The sequence below is a fragment of the Phalacrocorax carbo genome, chromosome Z (assembly GCF_963921805.1).
Source record: "Phalacrocorax carbo chromosome Z, bPhaCar2.1, whole genome shotgun sequence".
Taxonomy (NCBI): domain Eukaryota; kingdom Metazoa; phylum Chordata; class Aves; order Suliformes; family Phalacrocoracidae; genus Phalacrocorax; species Phalacrocorax carbo.
This window is the reverse complement of record NC_087548.1, coordinates 35339861-35361057: the sequence shown is the minus strand read 5'-3', so window position 1 is coordinate 35361057 and position 21197 is coordinate 35339861. Positions and strand designations below refer to the sequence as shown.

The window sequence follows — 21197 nt, the reverse complement described above, 5'->3', positions numbered from 1 at the left end:
GGCATTGTGAGAATTGAGGGAGCTATTTTGATTTGTTGTACCTGTATTCAAGTTAAAAGTGCTGGGAAATTGCAGTCTTTCTGTATTAGTGAAGAAATCTGTCATCCAAGTAAAATTTCTTATGGATATGTTACATTTTAGGTTTTGGAAAGTTAATGTTTTTGAAAGGTAACTAAATGTAGACTTTGCTTCTAGTTCCAGTAGCTTTGTAAACTTCTTTTTAATTTATAAACTAAGTTAACCAAGTATATTTCTGGACAGAGTAATCTTATACTTTCTGTATTCTGAAGGGTTTGCAGATTTCAAGCACAAAGGCTTCTCAATTTTACTGATCTGGATACTGGATTGGGTATTGCAGTGCTTCCAGGAGGAGTGTTATTTTCCAAAGACAAAATCTCTGTATGAAATTGGCAGTGCATCTGTAATAGTGTAATTTCATGGTAGAAATTTTCCTTTTTATTGTGAGAGTCCCTGGAACTTACTTTAAGAAATTACACTGTGTTCAGATAACAAACCCATGTTCTGTTTGTTAGCCTTGCTTTTTAAAAGCAGAATGAAAGGGGAACAAATTACTTGCTTGGAGATGGTCTGTGCAAGAGAGGAAAAGGGAAATCATGTTTAATTCAGACAGTTTACAACCTCTAAAGAGGTTGTAGTAATAGCTATTAATAGTAACACTTCAAAAAATGAATATGTATAAAACTTTGTTCTTGATGGTTTACCTGGGTTAATTTCAAGACTTTTTGGAGCAAGGCCTACTTTCAATATCCACCCTTTAGAAGATATGACAGGTTAGGACGCAGAATACATATGCAATAATTATTTTAACCCAGTTCAATGTAGTTGCTCAAAAAGTGGATCAGGTTTCCATGTTTGCCTACCTAAATTTACACAGATTCATGGAAAAAACAGAGTACTTTGTTCTGTTTAGTTTTTTTTTTGTTTTAGCAGTGGGTTTTTTTGGTTTTATCAGTTTGCGTACATGGGCACTTCAGTTCACACTCTTCCTTTTGAAAAATTGGATCTGTGTTATATTATATAACATTCTGTGCACCAGAGAGATTAGTTTACACCATATAGAAAAACTTAGTAGACACAGCAGGTCTGGTCTGTTCAGACCTTTAAGTCTAGTATTACACTGAATAGTATTTAGCTGTCTCAATTATTCAGCTGCAGGATTGGGGGGCACACACTGAAGTGCAGAAAACTCAGAATAATTTGTGTGGGTGTCTAGTCAGTATATCTGCCTGGAAGATGCCATCAGAACCCCATTAAGCTGATTTTTTTTAAAGTGTTGCTAGGGGTATGATGGCATATAACTTCGTGCCACAGAATACTTTGTAAGAATTATGTAATTTTAACATCAAATGAACAGGACCAGTGAAAAGGTTTGCTTACTACTAGTTAGTTTTTTTGGCAAACATCCAGCAAGATTCTTCTAGTCATTTTGTATCAATTAAAGGTGAAGTTCTGCAGCATTCCAGAGACCATAGTACCTTCATGGAAGCTCTATTCTGTGTCAAAAGTTTGGCTGTAACCAAAAGCTTACATTTCCTGAATTGACAGGGGCTAGTGTTTAGCATAGATTCAAAAAACTGGGTAATTTTTTTTAAACAGCCATCTGGAATTAGCTTACTTCCTGCTCATTAAAAATATGTGTGAATTTTTGGGCGGTGTGCCCTTCACCTTAATTTTTATTCTTTGGATATAAAATAGTATATAACACAGAAGCTGTAGAATTAAAATTGCTTTTAATGCTGTTGTGAAATAATTGTTTTATCACAGTACTGATTAATGCATTATGAAAATATGATCACTGTATGCATGTTAGTACTTCCTTCTGAATGAAAACTTGTGGTTTTATTTTTAAAGGGTTAAGTAAGAAAAACCCAAACATTTTTGATTAAGTGTACTAAGGTAAGGGTGATAACTTTAAAGCTAATGGAGGAAGCCATTTCAATAGAGATACAATCTTCCAGCTTCAGGTCTTATAGCAGAGAATTGCTTTCTGGTGTTCTTGGCTCTTGTAATTGATACACTGTCAGAAAAATGGGTTGTGGTCATTGCTTCTGTTTGTCCAGCAGGAGGAGTACAATTACTGCTAGAAATGAAGGAAATGGTAATCAAATTGTCTATATGCGATCCTAGCAGAACAAAAATATGTAATTTGAATAGACCAGCACATGAGTTCCTATGCTAGCTTTGGTGATTTTTAGAGGCTAAGACTGGAACGTCTTTAAGTTTGCATCTTCATTAAAAAACATCTAGGTCAGGACGTCTGTATCTTTTTGGAAGTATTCAGTCTTGTGGATAGTGAGATAAGAGTAAATACTGCTATTCTCATGACTACGTAGTTGTTGTCTACATGGCTGTGCTGGCACAGCTTCTAGACACAGCTGGTGAAGTAGAAGCAAAAATAAATGCTTTGGCAGCATATTTTACCTGATTCATAGAAGGGTTTTAATCTCTTCAGCAAAAGACGTTTTGCTGATATATTCTGTTTGCTAGAAATTTTGTTAGAATTACTGTCATAGCAAAAACACTGACATATAAAAACCTAAACTCCTTTGCTCTCATTTAGTTTTATTTTGTTCCCAATTCTGCAGCTATCCATTGTATATTATGAAAATATTGTTACTTAACTAATTTTTAAACTGTTTTGAGCTCTATTGGTAGAGTGGGGAGGAAGCATTATGGCAGTATCAGCCTGCTCTGTCTGTGACTAAGCTTTCCCAGTTTCAAATAAAAAGTGTTGGGAAATATTGATTAGACTTTGTGAGAAGATTTACAGCAATATTTATTTCAATATTATGTATTAACTAATATTTATTAAAAACTGGAAATTTATATATTCCAAAGTCCATTTATATTGTAAAGACACTCTAAGGGAAACCTTTTCCCTTACAGTCATGAAATGAGCTACAGGATGTGACAGTTTTTAAAAAACTGAAAATACATCAAAATTTTCTTTCTCAGTGTTCTACAAAACCAACCTAATCCTGCTGTCCTCCTGTGTAAATATAAGGACAGTATATGAATATTGAATTAAGCTTAGAAAGTAAATACATAGTCTGCAGAGAAAAGGTTGGAATGACTGAGAGGATAGCATTTTGTTAAAACTAAATATTTTCAAAGTGTCATTTTTATGCGAAGATTGTTTAGCCTTTTCTTAAAATCTGTTCTAGTCTAAAATTATTTCAGTATTATTACTTTGGATTGAACTCTGCGCAGACAATCGTTTTGGGAATCAGAATGCTATTCCCATTTTCATTTTAAACCAAATCAGTTGTGAATCAGAAAATTACTCATTTAGTACACCAGAAATAGTCCTGAATCAAAAACAGCTTTACATAAACATCAGTTATTATTAATAATAAATAGCTCTACAAAAGGGCTTATTAGAATGCAGCTAGTGTTCTGTGAATTATTTAATTATTTTTCTTCTTTTTTTTTTTTTCCTTAACATAAGTGAATATTCTCCCTTGTGTCTCTCCCTCCTCTTTTTTTCCTGCAAAACCTGCAGTCTGTTTTTTTTTGTTTTGCCTTTTTCAATCTGACAGCCTGGCTTTGTTCTGTATTCTACACTGTTTTTATCATAGCCAAGTTGATAGACTGACTTCATCACCAGACTGGGACAGATATCCCAGGCACTTGCAACTGAGAATAGACAAGCAGGTTAGCATGTGTTACATGGGGTATCCCTTTCCCAAGAGAAAGATGAAGTATCTTAAAATATTTTGTTAGTATATTAATTTCTGTGTATATCATATTTCAGTAAAGAATCAAGATTAATGAATCTGTATGAAGATTGTTCTTTATATCTTCTGGAACAGATAAAATAGTCCTGGGCTGGTCCTGCTGAAAGCTTTGTCCTCTGCACAGTATATGCTGATTTTAAAGGAATACTGTAAACCCTTGAAAATAATAACCCAAAACTGCAAATAGCAGGGACCTGTTAAATGCTTTCATTTTCATTGTTTTTTTGTTGTTGTTAGGGTAAAAAGAAGGTTGAATCTGGAAACAGTGGTCATATCATTGATTATGATCTTGAGCTGGACCCATCATTAGAGAATCACAGAACGGTAGGGGTTGGAAGGGACCTCTGAAGATCATCTTGTCCAAACCCCCTACTTGAGCAGGCACACCTAGAGCAGGGGGCACAGGAACGTGTCCAGGCGGGTTTTGAATGTCTCCAGGGAAGGAGACTCTACAACCTCCCTGGGCAGCCTGTTCCACTGCTCTGTCACCCTCACAGTAAGGAAGTTTTTTTTAATGTTTAGGTGAAACTTCCTGTGTTCCAACTTGTGCCCATTGCCCCTTGTCATGTCATTGGGCACTATTGAAAAGAGTCTGGTCCCATTGTCCTGATACTTGCCCTTCAGATATTTGTAAGTGTTGGTAAGATCCACCCTCAGTCTTCTCTTCTCCAGGCTCAACAAACCCAGGTCTGTCAGCCTTTCCTCATAAGGGAGATGGTCTGGCCCCCTAATCATCTTGGTAGTTCTCAGCTGGACTTGCTCAAGCAGTTCCCTGCCCTTCTTAAACTGCGGGGCCCAAAACATTGTTCGTGACCTCTCTCCTGTATGATAGCATAAAGCTATACTAGCTGTTTTCCTAGTCAATGGTAGCATTCATCTGTAACAGTTGATGGTCACAAATGAAGGCATGGCATGTGTTCTGCCATGGAGTTGAGAAAATCTCATGTGAATCTGTTACGGAGACTGGATTTCTGTGGAGTGTTTTGGTACTGCCTGTTAAGATAAAGATGCCAGATCTCATGATTTGTAATCCATTCCTCAGCATAATCCTACAGACCTACACTTTGTTTCTTATTTTGTGACAAGTTTCTATTGTACACATTTCTGTTCATTCTTATAAGTAGCCAAGAATCCTTGCCATTTGAGTGGATGGATAGAAGTAGTGGCTAAAGGGAACCTAAAAACCTTTAGAACAGCCAACAGCCTGGGGGGAGGGAACATCTGAGCAGTGTAGGAAACGCTAAGTAGAAAGACAAGGGCAGCAACCCATGTGAACTAAGGTTTTGACAGAGCAGCCCTCACACTGTCAAAACTGTGCATTTAATATCTCTGCCAAGGCCACATTATGTCAGCCTGGCCCAATGTGAAAAAAGGCTGCTATGGGACAAAACCTTATTGTGCCATGAGAGAGTCATGCATTGGAGATGTTAGCTTATGTGTGCTTATGCTTTGTGGATCAGTGTGTGTAGTTCTTTCTTTTAGCACAGACAGTGTGATTTTGGGGGTGGGGGGGTGGGGAGACAGGCTGTCTCAGTACTCGCACTGTATTGAGATCAGTGAGTCCTAAATGCTGTTTGAACAAGAGGATCAGTTGAAGTACATTGAAAGAGGGATTGATTAATTATTGACTAGTCTTGGGGGTTTGATTTATCATAGTTTTTATTTGTTTTCTTAGCTGGAAAAAATTTTTGTCAGTTCTGAGAAGAGATAACAAAAGCAAATTGGGTTGAGCTTTTATGTAAAGCAGCAACATCCTAAATATATTATTATTATTGCTGTTGTTGTTATTGTTACTATTGTTACTACTGTGATTTAAATGGATTTTTTAAATGCTCTTTTTTTCTATTTTCATGGAGTCACATGTTTCTATTTCAATGTAGAATTGTGAAAATAGCTCTGTTATTAAGGTCTGATTACCAAAAGACTGTATTCATGCACATGCTTTGCTTTTCTACAGAAAATAGAAAAACCTGTTTGTACAGGTTGCCAGGTATTGATCTCCCAGTCACTCATGCCTCAGAGACTTTGGTTCTCCCAGGGTTGTGTAATGGATGGAAAAAACATTGGTGATGTCACCTCTTCTCACTATTAATTCAGCAATCCCTCATTTTTTGCAGTAGATGCTTTCATCTTTTAGGAAGGAAGGAAGGAAAGACAGAGTAGTATAGCTTGGCCTTCACTTTAGTATGAAAGGTCTTTCTTTTTCTGTACTTAGAGTTTTAACATGGGTTAGAAGGGCCAAATGCAAAATGCAACGTGCCTTCTTTATGCTAGGATTTTCTGTTATCATGTGCTGAGTGATGTCTCTTTTTGCTTGCTGAAGATGATGCACAAGAGAAGGAACTCTTTAAGTACAGTGTTGGGGGGATGCTAACAGCTGTGTTGTAAACTTTTGTCTAGTGGGGGAGTGTGATGCTAGATCCAGAATATGACTTCATTGTTGGCACCCTTACATTTCACTGTTTTCTGTCGAGTCTGAATACGTTAATACACTTCTGGTATAATAAAACAACATACCTGTGAAGATATGAAGAGAAAGTATTTTACAGCTAGTAGAACTTGTGTCTTACTGTGCTTTTCTTTAAAGCTTTGATGGGCTGCTGGAAAGGAGAATGAAGATTAGTATGAATTTATTTTGAGTTGATTTAACTTTGAACAAACTCAATTGAGTAAGAGTTAAAAAAAAAAAAAAGGAAATGAAGCATATATTTTCTACAGCAGCAAGAAAGGCCAATACTAACAAGAGCTGGCTTACCAGTTCAGAAGAGACTGGTGGGGTTTGCTTTTAATTTTAGCTGGTTAACTAGTGATTTCTACTTATTCATTAAATATTGACTTTCTTCACAGCTTTAGCCAGTGTAAACCTTTTTCTTGGGTTTATATTTTGAATCTTTGTGGAAATAATTTAAATCTAAAATCAGACTTTTTTACTAAATATAATTTGCTGTAACTATTCTCTGTTGAATTAAAACCCAGCATTGCTGCATCTAAGGATTCCTCTTCCTTAAGTCCTACTGGTTGAATGTAAAGAAGGGAAGTTCAAAAGCAGCGGGTTTTGTTTTGTTTTGGTTTTTCTCATGCAGTTCACTTTTATGTTCTGGTTGTAATTTAAAGTTTACTTGAAAGGTTTTAATAGTTTCCTGCTGTGATCTAGCTTTTCTAAGTGGAAAAACAGGTGTGTACATTCAAAAGAAATCCTTGAGAAAATAATCGTAACTTACAAATAAGAGAATGGGTGTGTTAACTCATTATCAAAGGGTAGGATGGGGTGTGAACTTGCAGTACATCTACAGTAACTGCCATGTACAAGTGTTTTCCTGTGCTAAAAATAAGGTGGTTTATCCTTTGAAAAAAATCTATAAAACTCTCTTACACTTTTCATATTTTCTCCTGGGTGACAGGCAGCTTTCCAGAGTAGCTGATACAGTAAATTAATATTCTCTTGTACCCTGAGGCAACTTGGTTGTGCACTGATATCCAAAGTTATAACAATCTACTTAAGGCCAAAATTTAAAACATGAAAATAAGTTTAGATTGGATAATTGACAGCATTACAGTGAGACCAATCCAATACAGATACTTGGATTTTGTAGCTACCATCTTCAAGAGTCAAGCTAGGAATGTTGCTATTTTTATTACAGAAGAAGTGATGTTAAAATGAAATTTGCTGTGGCTGGGAGCCAAGATACAGGAGTCATAAATCAGACTGTTTAACAGAATGGTTTTCTTATGTTTTGGTGCTTGTGTGTAGCATTCTGCCACAGTTTGAGATGGACGATTCAGGAATGACCCATTTGATCTCGATCTATTCCCACGCCTTAGATGCCCTAATGAGGTTTTTTAAGAGTCTGGCAAAAAACCACCCAACTGTTTACATGTAAAAATAAAAGCTTATTGGTTTATAATTTTAGCACATAAATGTATCAATGATTTGCAATGTAGCTCAAAAATCCAGTATTTGTGTTTAGCTGTAAGTCTTTGGGAACAGCTCTTTTATAGTGTTTCCACTCAGTTCAAAGACTTAAATTAATTTATAAGTGCTAAAGCCTCTCTCTTCTTTCTGTCTTGTTCTAGGATGCTTTTGTATTTAGACATGAACTTGCTCTCCTAAGAATATCTGCCTTCATGGGTCTAATAATATTAGGTGGAATAAGTGGACTCTTTTACACTCAGCTAATGGGTATTTTCACTGTAAGTATCTAATTTTAGAAGTATATATTAGTTTTATTTTCAATAAAATTAATAAAAGCAGAAAAGCAGATTGCATTTGAGGGAAGAATAGAGAAACACTTCCATTAAGAGGCACCTATTTGGTATATGCTCTGTCAAGACTTCGGCTTCAAGGAAGTCTTAAGAAGTCTTCAGACAAACAAGTGTGTAATCATTTGCCTATTTAGGCAATTTCCTGATGTGTATTAGGAAAATATAACCATACATTGTCCTGGAATTGTGCAGTGTACAAGGTACAAATTTGTGTGCCCTGGTCTCATTATACTTTGTGATGGTGAGGCCCACTGATAAAATATACGTTCTGAGAACAGAGACTTTTTGTGAAGTATTTTAATAAATATGCTTACTTTCATATCTCTTCACTTACTAAACTATGGAATGGGATCATGTAGAATTTACACTCCAAATGCATATTCTGTATTTAAAGGCACAGAAAAAAATCATCTGCATGAAAAAATTTTCCAGTTAAATGAATTTGGTAATGTAATAAATAGCTACAAGAAACAAGCTTTTGGTGCTGTAGCATGCTGTTCTGTTCTGTACATTAGAATTTAATCACTGCCAGTGAATTCTTTAAAGTTACCTTGAGAATCCATGGAAGTGTGTGAAGTACCGCCATGTTGAACATAGAGAGTACATTAATTTTATTTGTGCATGTGTGAAAGTGTGTATGATCTGGCCTGCAAAACTTCTGATTGAAGGCAGTAACATAGAAGACGACAGCATTTTGTGACTACAACTGATTGAGATCTGCCTGAGATTTCATTTTGGCGTTTTGAGGGTTTACACAGTATTAAAACCTTTGTAGGTGCGTAATGAAAAACCTCCTCACTGTATTATGTAATTCCTTTGTATGGAATAAAGGACAAAGTATACTGTATATTTTTTCCTTCTGTTAGATAAAACAATAATATTGCGTATTGCTTATTGTTTTTATTTTATTACCTTTACATAAGTTTACTGCTTTCTGCTCTTTGTGTGACTGCGTATTATTTTTGCCATCCTCCAGCTGTTCTACCAGATGTTTTCTGCACTTTCTGTCAACCCCCAGGTCTACAGCTTTACCTTTGTGTCCCTTTGTGTGCCTGATTTCTGTTCCAGGGTCTTGCTGACAGGTTCTCACTTCCCTGTTTAAATGCTGGCACACAGCCTTGGTGTCTGCATCCTCTGGAGTTGGGATTTTTTTCTAATCTGATACTGTGCCTTGCTGGGAATCCAGCTGAAGTGCTGCAGACATCTGTATTCTCTCCCACTAGTGGGTGTGAGGGTAAGCAGACAGAAGGTCAGGGAGCCTTAGAGTTCAGGTGCTGAAATATGGAGGTCTTTTTAGTCTCTGTTAAATGGATACATGAGAAGGAACAAAAAGTCATGTGATTGGCACTACACTAAAACACAGAAATGAGACAGAAGAAGACAAGGAACAAACCCGAAGTCTACCATTCTGTTTTGTGTGCTGCTAGAAGCTGGACTAAATTTTGGTAGTGGCCATCAGCATCTATTCAGATACTATTAGTATGCATGAAATAAAAACACCCAGACTAAACCTGATTTTGTCAGATACACCCAAAACTTTGTACATTCCTGTTTGACACAAGATACCAACCGTGCCGCCTCTTCAATGTGCATGAATTCCCAGTGTGTTCTTTCACCATTCTGAGCCTTAGCACTGTCAGGCTGCTACCACCACTGCAAACTCTTAAAAAGTGCTGTAAAGCCCCTTATTCTATGTCAGTTGTATAATACACTGTGAAGTACGTCCCATTGCACTGACTGAGCTGGCCACTACCCTGCAACAGATGTGGGCTAATAGCATATTCAAGTCCAGCCTCCTTTTATGTGCTCAGATCATAATTCTTTGGATTGCTGAGCTGCAGTATGTCTGGATATTCTCGTCATCTTGGCCAAACTTTGTGAAACAAACACACCACAGTAATAGTGGATATGGAGGGTCTCTGAGAGGCAGATGCTGGAAGTACAGATCTTCTGCATTAGGGCCTCTCTTTGCATCCTATCTGTAGCAGGGGGGCTGTTGTGCTTGCCTCATATTGACGATTTTTAGGTTTGGGATTGCTGGGGAAGTAGAAATCCATTACTGGGAACTCCAGACCCTAATTCATTCTCACCATGTGGATGCTGTTGCATTGAGTCATTGAAGAACACAGGTCATCTAGTCCATCTCCTGCTCAAAGCATTTCCATACCAGCAGCACAATTGCTGTCTTCCATTTCATTCCTTCATGAATATAGAATTGGCAAGAATAAAGAATACAGTCATTTTGAGGAAATCTACTTGGCAACTTCAAACTAACAAAGCCAAATCTGTTTGGTGGGGTTGTGCTTAGTCTGCAAGTTGTGTCAGAAAATCTTTCTGTACAAATGGTTTTTGACTGTCAGCATTGTAGTGTGGGGATTTGTTTCCTCCATGAGTGCTTACTAATAGCTTTGGCTAGCCAATGGAAAAGGTAGAGGAGAGGGCACCAGGTGAGTGAGTAGTTTCTCAGCAGGGTCCCCAAAGACACACCTATGAGGCATAGAATAGTGAGACAAAGAAACTGGGTATACCCACTCACAGTGCTGAGCGCACAGCATGGAAGACGTTCAAGTCCTGTAGAAGCAATGAACTGTGATCACTAAGAGACAGCGATGTTCCTACTGTTAAGGAGTTACTGTTCAGCATCTAACCTTCCTGTATAAACTAAGCAAATTCTATCTGAAATGAGCTCTATTGAAAATAATGGATTAATGATGAAATTAACCTTAACTTAGTATAAGGTCGGATCAAAAATTTATAGCAGAACATAATTGTTGAAGTGTACTAATGCAGAGTTGAGGTGAATTTAAAAGAAACTCAAACACCTGAAGGCATATATATGCACAGTTAATTCATGTTATATTAATAGCTCCATAGCTTTTCTTGAGAGCATTAATTTCAGTGATTGCTGAAGCTGCGTAGAGATGTGTGCAAGAGAGGTGGACAAGAGCATGAGTCTTTTGAAAAAGGTGAAGCAGAGTAGCTTTTAATTGTGCTTGTACAGGAAAACAGATAATAAACATTTTCCTAGTTCATGCTCCATGCCTGTGTTTGCAGTTTAACATCAAGCCAAGTTCCACAGTGCCTGGGTAAAAGCTATTTTTGACTTCTAGAGACAATTGGCATTGCAGCTCTGTGATCTAAACTTTGACTGATACATACTGTTGCTAAATATATCCAGCAAGTTCAGGTTTGTTGGGGTTTAACATTACTTACCTATATTTCAAATGCTGCCAAAATTGTATTTTTGGAAAGAAAAATAAACTCAAAATTTATCAAACTTTGACCCTTTTGTAGCAAAACCTGATTCTCCATAAGATAAACGTGTGTGACCGTCATATAGTTTTTCAGAAACCAAGCTAATAGTTTTGTCTAAGTAACATAAAGCTAAGGCTAACTTTTTCCAGGAATATTGGATGAGCATATTAAAAAAGTCCCCAGTTCTCAGTCTGTCAGTATCTTCAACACAGAATATGCTGTGCTTGCTGTGACTCTCACAGAAGCGACTTGGGATAATGAAGCCAGAATTGTTTGTCCTTCATTAGCATCATCAGTAGTAAGGAACTAGGACCTGAAATGGCAACTTTGTGCTTCATTGTTTATGGCTGATTTCCAGAGTCTGATGGCTTTGCTCAAATGTAAATGATTGGAATGTAGCATGCATTATGAAGCGTGATAAGTACCCTAGGTCAGAGCACTCGTGCCGATTCTTCATATTTACAGAGCGTATCCTTTTGCCACTGCAGCAAGATAAATAAAGTTGAATGTATGGAATTAATTTGCATTAAGTGACATTTGTATACAGCATTTTTATAAGCAGAGTTGCTTTACTAGAATTGAGCAAAGTGATAGCTTGACAAGCCATAAGAACTAGCAAAGGTTTTTCATAGGGTTTTAAGGGGAAATACTGGCATGTTCTCCTCTGATAAATTTTTTTCAAAAGTCAAAAAATGTTGTCTTAACTGAACAGGTAATGGAGGTGAATATACTCCAGCATGTTTTTCTGGAACAGGGCAGTAGCTAAAACAGGAAAGCAAAGAAGCACATTATGAAGTGCAGGTGAAATATTCTGCTCTGTGTGCTGGCACTTCCCAAAATTCAGTGGTGTTGTACAGTTGACTGATCTGTGCCAATCAATGCATAACTCTCACTGGCTATAACAGTAGATCCATTATATAAAAGTTCTTTAAGAAAAAAAATGCTGTTACCCTGTTTCACGTGTGTTCAACAGATACTAAGATGCTTGGAAAAAATGTGCTCTCTGGTAAAAATGAAAACTTTGTAACTTCCGTACTCAAATTTGGCTCTTACACAGAGAATGTTCTTACGGCTGTACTGCTTGACAAGGTAATTACTAGACCAAGTTACCTAACATGCAGTAATTTCTCTGGGTAGGTTTACCACCTCTCTTATTGTGGTATCACTGTTAGGGTATCATTAGCACAAGGGTATTCATGTCTCATCTGGAGGTCCAGGAAGCTAAAGAGCAAGGGAGGTGCTTCCTATAATGAGAGGAGAACAGCTGGTTGGCAAAAACTGTCCTTAGAGGAACTTTTGACATGAATTGTTCTGAGGAAGAGGGGAACAGCTGAGGTGGCCTCTATATATGGGATTAGTGCTTTCTCCCTAGAAACTAGCAGATGTGAAACACGCTTCTAGCTGAAAGGGCACATGGGTCTTTTCACCCTCCTCCAATGGGTTTCCCCAAGCTCTGTTTGCGTTTACTGTCGTCATCACCCTGAATTTTAACACTTCTTCCAGCATGTACTTGGGATCGCTCTTGGGGAACTTTTATTTGGATACTTTGGCAATAGAGGTATCTCAGCTATCTCTAATAACGTTTCTCTAATTCAGAAGTCTCTGAAATAGGGAGAAATTTAAGGTCCTAATGTAGGAACTCTGGGATCCTAAGCAGATACTTTTCTTAAAATCTCCGCATAACAATTAGTCTTCTTAAAATTTTCATGTTTCTAGAGAACTGGGTGGAAGAAATCTGTTTCACACATGAAGAAAGCACTATCTGATGTAATTTCCAAAATTAACATGCATTTATATTGAAGGCTTGCTTATCTTCCATTCTTGGTGCTTGCTTTTCCAGTCCTCTATTGCCTGTACATTACCTGTACTGCAAGTTTGAATTTTATATTCCTTAACTGGAAATGAGCCTATGTACTTATATTCACAGGCAGCATGATGTCTTGTAATGACTTTGCTTGAGAAGTAAAAGCAAGCTTAGCATAAAACAGTAAGTTTAAAAAAAAGAAAATGTTGCAGTTGCACCCTAGAAAAACTAAATGTTCTCCTACTAACTTTTTTTTTTAAAAAAATCATTGGTACTCCTTACTTCAGACTACTTTTAGCTCCTTCTTCTTCCACAAGCAATTATGTCTTTTTTGCCTCAACCACTACTGGATTAGAAGATAGGTCTAATATTATAAACACTTTCAAACTCCATGAAGGTAGAGAGGTGGTTTTTTATTTGGTGGTTTGCATAAATAGTAAAGATACTATTTATAGGTAAATTATCATTTTGCTTGAGATAGATAGTTCCATTTCAGAAGGTTTTTAAATTTCCCATACAAAACAACCAAAACATACATTGTCTTGTGCAACTATTGCCTATACCTATTAATGACATTGTATTGCAATGGCAAATGTAAAGTTTATCTAGAAAAGAATATTTTGCCCTTAACCTAGATGAAAATCTTGAGAAGCACATATCTGTGTCACTCAATTACATTTTTTCTGTAGTTATCCTCATAGGGAATAACAAAATTTAATTGGAAACTAAATCAAATGGTATCCAGAAACTTGTTTGCTTTCTCAAGACATATTTTCATGACATGTACTTTCTAAGAAGTCCTCTCTCATTTGATATTTTTAATTGTAACAGACACTTGTTTTCCTAAAAAAGACATAAATAGCCTATTTATTCATTTATTCCTAGGAAAAGGCATTACTTCACCTAGGGAAAAAAAAGTATCTTTCATCAACTACAGATTGCTTCTGATCTATGACTGCGGGAGGTAGAGAGCTGCAGTTCAGGCTGTTTTAAAAAGGTGGAATTGTCAGGATGCTCATGTGTATCTTAGTACAAGACTAGCCCTGGCATTAACCTTTCTCTCACTCATGTTCCATTTTTGCTTTAAGAAAGTACTTCTGTATGTCTTTCATGTAATTTCCAATTGTTAAATGATGTTTAAAAACACTTTTTCTATTTATACAGTAAGATTCTGACATTGGTTATGTTTGATCTACAAGGCATTACTGTCAAACAAGTAATAAATAATATGGCATGCTTTTTCAAACAATGGCTTGTCTGATTATTTTGATATTTGTTCATATCTAGTGAGGTTTCAAATTGCATGAGACACTACTAAGAAATATTCAATTTGCTGACCTTTTTTAAGGCTGGTACCTTTTGCATATGTGAGGTTTTCTTCCTCTGAAGATGTATGTTCTTTTTTTTTGTTGGCTGCCACCTGTCTGAAGCAATCAACAGCTTCTTTCTCTTCCTCTGTACAAAAGGAAAATCCTGTCTTCCCATGGATGGTGGAAGGTAACAGGATAATCAGTTCAGCAGTGATTCTCTGATGTCATTGTGGGAGCCCTGTAAAAGCGGATTATCTGTGACTCGGATAAAATAATTAGAAATTACTTGGACACTTACAAATAACTGATCTACTAATCTCATTTCCAAAGTTGAAAAAGGCCTGTCTCTCAACGTAACACTACCAGATGTTTCAGTTAAACAGCATCCTTTGCAGAGACTAATCTGAACCCTAATTTTAAAGGATTACCTTTGATTGTTTTTTATTTCAAACACTAAACAGTTTGTGTTTTCATTTTTCCATATGTTCAAAGTATTTATGTAGAATTAAAGAAATTTTCTTCATTTTTGCACTATAGGCTATCAAATATGATTTTATGTGATTCTTGTGCGTTAGTATTGCAGAGAAAAGCTTTTCATTAAAATTATTTAGTAATTAACTTGTTTCTCTGGGGCAGAACTATGTAATGGATGGGCTTCTATAAATTTAATAGGTGCCATGTGGTCTCTGTGCAAGGTAGTGGATGTATTATCATAAACTAAGTGGACAGTGACTTTATTAATTTAATTAATGCTACCAGGGTTCCCTGTTAATTAACTGTTTGAACGGTGTATGGTGATATGCCAATATCCTGGTGCATCAGTACTGTGTGGATGTGGTGGAAAGAAATTTCCCTTTATTTGCTTTGGAAAGGATGGAAGGGAAAATAGTTTAACAGTTCAGCAGTCAGTCCGGTGCACAATATGATGCCTACCACATAAATTTTTCCCCTTAGAAGCATGTTCGTATTTTTTAAGTGCTATGTTTTATTATTGTTGCAATGTTTCTCCTTTTCATCTTCAAGTAGCAGATGTTTTTCACTAGCTGTTTTTTGTTTTTCTTATAAACAGATCCACATGAATATCTAGAATTTATTATTATATTTTAACTATTTTGCTTAGCGTGACTGATATTTACAGTGAGCAGGAAAGTTACTCATTTTGCTCAGGGCTTCTCAAAAGGACAAAACCTTCCCTTTAAGGAAATCAGAAAGATGGAAGTTGTACAAATTAATTTTCTGATATATGAAGGGAATATTTTTAAGCAGTTAATTTTCTTGAGGCATATCTTCTTTCTTTAGGTCACTAAGAGTATAATGCAAAAATGAAATGCAAACAATAAAAATGCCAGGGAAAAATGTAAAGTTCTTTGTGTAACCAGCAAGTCAGAAAAAATTCACAAAGGTCGAAACACAAAATACTGAAAATGTAACCGCAGTTATTCTGTTACTAAAACCAAAGGCTTTTTAATTCTTTGTATACTTTGTAGTGTTGATCCATTGTTTTTTTTAATATACAGAGTGCACAAGTCATCTTGTTGTGCTACAATGCTTTTTGTCTTTAAAAATAAGCATCTTATAATTAAAAATATTTGTAATCATATCTTTAATCACATAATCTATTAAATACTGTTTTGATTAGAGAAATACTAAGGGCTTTTCCTGTTTTTTCAAACATGGCAGAAATGTAATCAAGGAACTATTAATCCTCATAATTAAGTTTAGCACAGAAGAAATTAGGATTGGAAGGGGAAATTGGGATTCCCAGGCAAATGTATTCTTTACCTGGCTATAAGAAGGTGGAAGATATAAAGTAGACAGAGAGCAAAAGGTCTATAAAGCATAAACCCAAACAGTAATTTGAAATTAGAGATGTAACGGGTAAAAAAGTTAATTTTAACATTGTCTGTCTGTATCTTTACCATTATTCTTATCCCTTCCTCTTTTCCTCTCTCTACCTTTAATCCACCTATATGTAAATCTCCTATTAGAAGACTTCATAAAGTCCTATAAATTAAATTGTCAGGAATTAGTGATGTCCTGGTCTTTGAATGGGATTTTGTTAACTGTGTAAAGTCTTTTGTATCTTTACCGTATTATTCTCAAACAGACTAGCAACTGGTTTAACATTTTTGATGAATGTATCCTGACAGTTTTAAACACCTATTTACCACCAAAATAAAATTTTTGTTTATTTAAAAAAATCTCTTTCACGAGCTATTTAAAATATAAGCATAAATGCAAGTGTAAGACACACTAAGTAGGAAATGATCTCATCTGTTTTATTTATATCACTAGATAGTTTTAGTAAAGTGGGAATACTTTTATTGAAATTAATTATTTACAATATTATTAAGGAAAAGGGTAAGTTAGAAAATTTAGTCAAAGAGATTTTATACTATGCAGAGAGTCAAAAATATACCAAAAATATCCCCTGTTCATGACTCAAGGAAGAAGTCCTTTTACAACTCAGTTATTTTTCTAAATAGTAGAGGAAGTACCTTTAAGCAATTGAAAATAGGTAACTATAATAATGATGTTTGATTGTTCTGGGGGCTGAGTACATTTTGTTTAGATGTTGCTTGTCAAATTTAGACATAAGACCATTAAGATGGCTTCTGTGAAAGGAAGGTGAACAACTAGCCTTCCTGAGCATTTTTTAATTAATATTTTTGTATTAATAAGGTATTGGTAAGTATCAAGAAAATAATACATTTTGTCATGTGCCTTGCTGTCATGCAGCTCTGCACCTAACACACTGTGGATTTTGACTGAAGAGATCTTATTTGTATCATCATCTTTGTAGATGTGTTCCTAATTTGTTATCAGATGTTTTCATTGAATCGTTTTCTAATACCTGACAAATATATTGGAAATCTATCTAACTAAATTCATCAGACCATAATAAGAATGTAGGCGGATTCCCTAGGTATAATAGAGTGTAGCTTCATCTTCCATTTTGCACACAGTTTTCTGATTGTAATTTTCAGGCTGAACCTAACTAATTGACAAAATTAATCACGTTATCTTATGTGAAAAGTCTAGATTAAGAAAACTATGCTAAAAAGTGACCAAGTGTAAACCCAAAATGTAATTAATGCAAAAAGCTAAATTTCTGAAAGATGAAGTATTCTTTCTATGAAATGTTCAGTATTTTATAAATTCTTCAATTGCTTACCTGTTGCTTACATACACACAATGAAATGATGTTAGGTAGAAGGAATAAAAAAATGTATTGTTCAGATAGAGAAGAAGTTGTTGTGCACTTTTGGATAACAGCAGTGGCTGCAAATCCAGGAAGGTTTGCAGGTTTTGTTTGCTTTTTCTCTTTCTGGTTTATCATACTTTCCTCATGATTCTTCTGTACTGAGCATTTGAAAATACTATATTAAGACAGCGTGGCATAATGCTTACATTCTTCTATTGCAAGTATTAGAGCTGTATTGATTACATGTCACTTTAAGCAAACACAGAAGGAAAAATGAACCAGAGATTGTGGCTGCGTGCTTTGGAGTTAGTCCGGCGAGTTACAAATTACAGCTTCTGCTTCGGAAAACGTGAATCAGTAAGAGGAAAATAGGCTTTCCACGTGCTTCTTGTATGATAAATTAGTTCATGATGAATCCTATCCTGTAGCAGTTTGTTAAACAGTGCATGTGACCTTTTTAAAAAAACCTGTTTTTTCAGGCAGTTGGCTATGCTAATAAAAAATAAAGATGTGAAAGGTATTCCTCTTAGTAACGAACATAGGTGCATTCATTTGAAAACTAATCTTAAGCTGGCCTGCAGAATTTGGTGGGTGCTCTTACATGTGTCTCTCCATTCCTCTTGTAACAGTCTTAGCTGTGGCAGTAGCTTACTACACTTACAAGCTGCTCTTGCAGACTTGTAGTAAGCCCTCAAAGCAAAAAACCACATTCCTCATCCCCTCAGCAGAATCTGAACCCTTTGCCATTTTCCTCTTGTTTAAAGTGATATGTTGTTATGGATCGCTGTGTTTATTGTGTCTGATTACTTTTGCCTTTCTCACTGAGGTATGATTTTTTTTCCTAGTTGCTTGAAGATGCTTCTCAGTGGGTATTTATCTCTGAATAACCAGGTGCAGGAACAATAGTTGTTTCCAATCTGGATGATGACTTTGGGGGTCCAGATGACCCATCATGTGAAAATTATCAGTTGAGGGTTCGTCAATTTCCTCTTCTATGCAGTTGTGAAATTTATGGGATTTTTGGAGATAGAGATGACTAGGACTCAATAGATATGGCATGTTTTGCTTATATCAGGTTATTTTCAGTTGTTGGGTGAGTGCCAATTCTCCAAAAGATTTTAACATCAGCATTAGCTGGGAGTCTGGGGGGAAAAAAAATCTTAGCAGAGTTCTGTTTGTATTAATCGTAATCCAAGCTGATAGTAGATGCAGACAGCCAAAGCCTCTTAGGCTGAACACAGTAATACTGATGTTGTAGCAAAACCTTGGTATACATCAAATGCGTAATTAAGACAGATGATATTCTGTTTGAAAGCCATTTGTGGGATGTGTTAACAAACAGAACACCTTGTCATTCAGAAGAACAGTGGTTATTCTGGTCCTCCAGTCTCCAAAAGAAAAATTCATCTGTCTGAGAAGAAAGCCTTACATTATAGGCCAAAACTCAGCTATGGCTCTCTCCCTTTCCTTCCTCTCCTGTCTCCAGAGGGGCTACTGAGTTTCCTGGGGTGCTGTGAAGTTTTGCTTTCATGTGAAAAGGTAAATTGGTTCACTCTCAAATGAAAGCACATTTCAAATGAACCCAGCTGTTTGGAAGCAGTGTTGTGGGGGTGGGGGGAAGCTGTGAGGGGTATTTGGTTTCTTAAGTTCAGTCACCAGCACTTGTTAAGGGAGCTAAACTTCAGAGGGAGGTGTTTCCTCCCATTCCCTCCAGCCCTAGTTCACAGCTTTTAAAACGTGGCTATAAAGTTTTTCTAATTCTGAAAAAATATCCCAGAAGCAAAGGATTCACTGCTCAGTCCCAATTCCTTTACTGTAAAGCAAAAGTATTCTAAAATAGATGTTGGCATTTAAATGGAAGAAGAAGGAAGGAAGGAAGAAAGGAAGGGAAGATTTCCTTTGACTCTTATCCAACTAAAATCCTTAGTACATTTTAAAGGTGTGAAAGCTTGACAGTCTTTTTCACAGTAATTTTCTGCAGTTCCTGTTTTGGTGCTTTCAATTAGTTTATTAATCTAATGGGTTACATTTATGAGAGAAGCCGACCCTGATGAGCATCTTTCAGGACTTGGTAACGTGCCATGATAACAATTAAAAAGAAATGCAACCACCAATTCTCAAATACAGTATTTTAGGGAGCAGTATAAATGTATTAATGAATAAGCAGTGTGGAGAGACATAGCAAAAAACCATTTTTAATGTATTATTTTGTTATGTTTCTTCTGCACCCAGAGCTTTTTTAAGGCTTCTTTTTTGAATGATAGCATAGCTCTTTGATAGCTAGAAGTCAATTATAGTCTGGACTAGTATGCTACTGTTATAGAAAAAATCATCAGCAATCACTGCTTTCAAACATGCCAATATTACATTGTACTATCAGGTAGGCAGCTTTGATGTGACCAGAGGTTAATTCCTAGAGCTGAGATATTTTTGCAGTTATGAAAGGAGCTACAGAGTCTCATGAAAATGCTGGTACAACCTCACTGAAGTGTCACGGAAGTAATATCTGTGTTTATCGAGTCCCTTTTATTCAGAAAGCTGTGTGTGATCTTCTGTGGTCAGAAAAGGTGGTGTTCTGACAAGAGCTGGCTAAAAAGCCAGCCCAAGGAAGCAGAATGTCCCTTGGCTGTGCAGTCAGGTCCCACCCTCACAAGGAGAATGGCTTGTGTCTTGTAATGCTTTCCTGTCACCTGTGGCAGGTGAGGGGGAACACCGCTAGGCAGGCCCCTAAGGTGGAGAGGAGAAGAGGTTTATCTATGGGAATTGAAACAACAGTACTTACAGTCTGCTGCCTCCAGTCCTGTCCTCTCTCACTATTGAGTGGTTCTTCAGATCCACCTAGTGATGGGGCCAGAATGGTTTATGTAGTCTTCTGCAGGCGTGCCTTCTATGCACCAACAGGGAAGAACTTGTGCATCATGGTGGGCTGACGTGCAAAGAGGGGCCTTCTTTGCTTTGCTATAGGGCATCTGGAATTCAGCTGGGTAGGTCATGGGCAGAATTAAGATTTTTGCCATTTAGCATGTGGTAAGGGATCCTTTTCCAAAACTCATCAGAGCTGAGAAGTGGATTTAGGAGGAGAAAATTTGGCAAGGGGAGTTGAGGCCACCCATGTCTGGTGAAGCAGGGAAGCAGCTTCCTGTGCATTATTCCCCACTCATATTTCACCCTTCCCCTCAAAGCATTATGAAAGATGGTGGCAGAATCCCAGCAGCGTCTGCACTGAATTGAATGCACGGATGGCAGGAACAAAGAACACAGTATGGTTTTATTGCTAGGTAGTGTTTCCAGATGACAATGAAGTCGCAGCCTAATTAAACCACAGCCCTTGCGTCTCCGTATGGCTGGGACAATAGAGACTAGCTCTCGGTTTCATTCAAATGCTAGGGTAATCTGACAGGTGCATTATATGCATGCCTAAATCAATGAACAGTAAAGGGAAATAGCAAGCTGCCGTGAAAAGGAGATGGAACAATGAGAAATATTTCAATTATTGTATTTTGGACCTCGTGAGTGATTTTGGGACATAATGAACTATGAATGTTCATTGAAAACACTAAAACTACTGGAGTTAAAATTGAAGTGATTCTTACAAAGCAAGC

At 36.6% G+C, this 21197-nt stretch overlaps 1 protein-coding gene across 10 annotated transcripts in view; it reads left to right on the top strand.

The window, feature by feature from the left end:
* ZDHHC21 (zinc finger DHHC-type palmitoyltransferase 21) overlaps positions 1 to 21197 on the top strand; it is a 49696-nt gene that overhangs the window by 17194 nt on the left and 11305 nt on the right. For 8 of the 10 annotated variants that reach the window (XM_064438050.1, XM_064438049.1, XM_064438052.1 and 5 more), the window contains one exon: positions 7833 to 7949. The exons of 1 other annotated variant lie outside the window; for it this stretch is intronic. In XM_064438050.1, the coding sequence (XP_064294120.1) occupies positions 7833 to 7949 (117 nt within the window). Of the gene's footprint in view, positions 1 to 7832; positions 7950 to 8536; positions 11757 to 21197 lie in introns of those variants that run through there. One more of the 10 variants, XM_064438054.1, reaches the window with a different exon arrangement.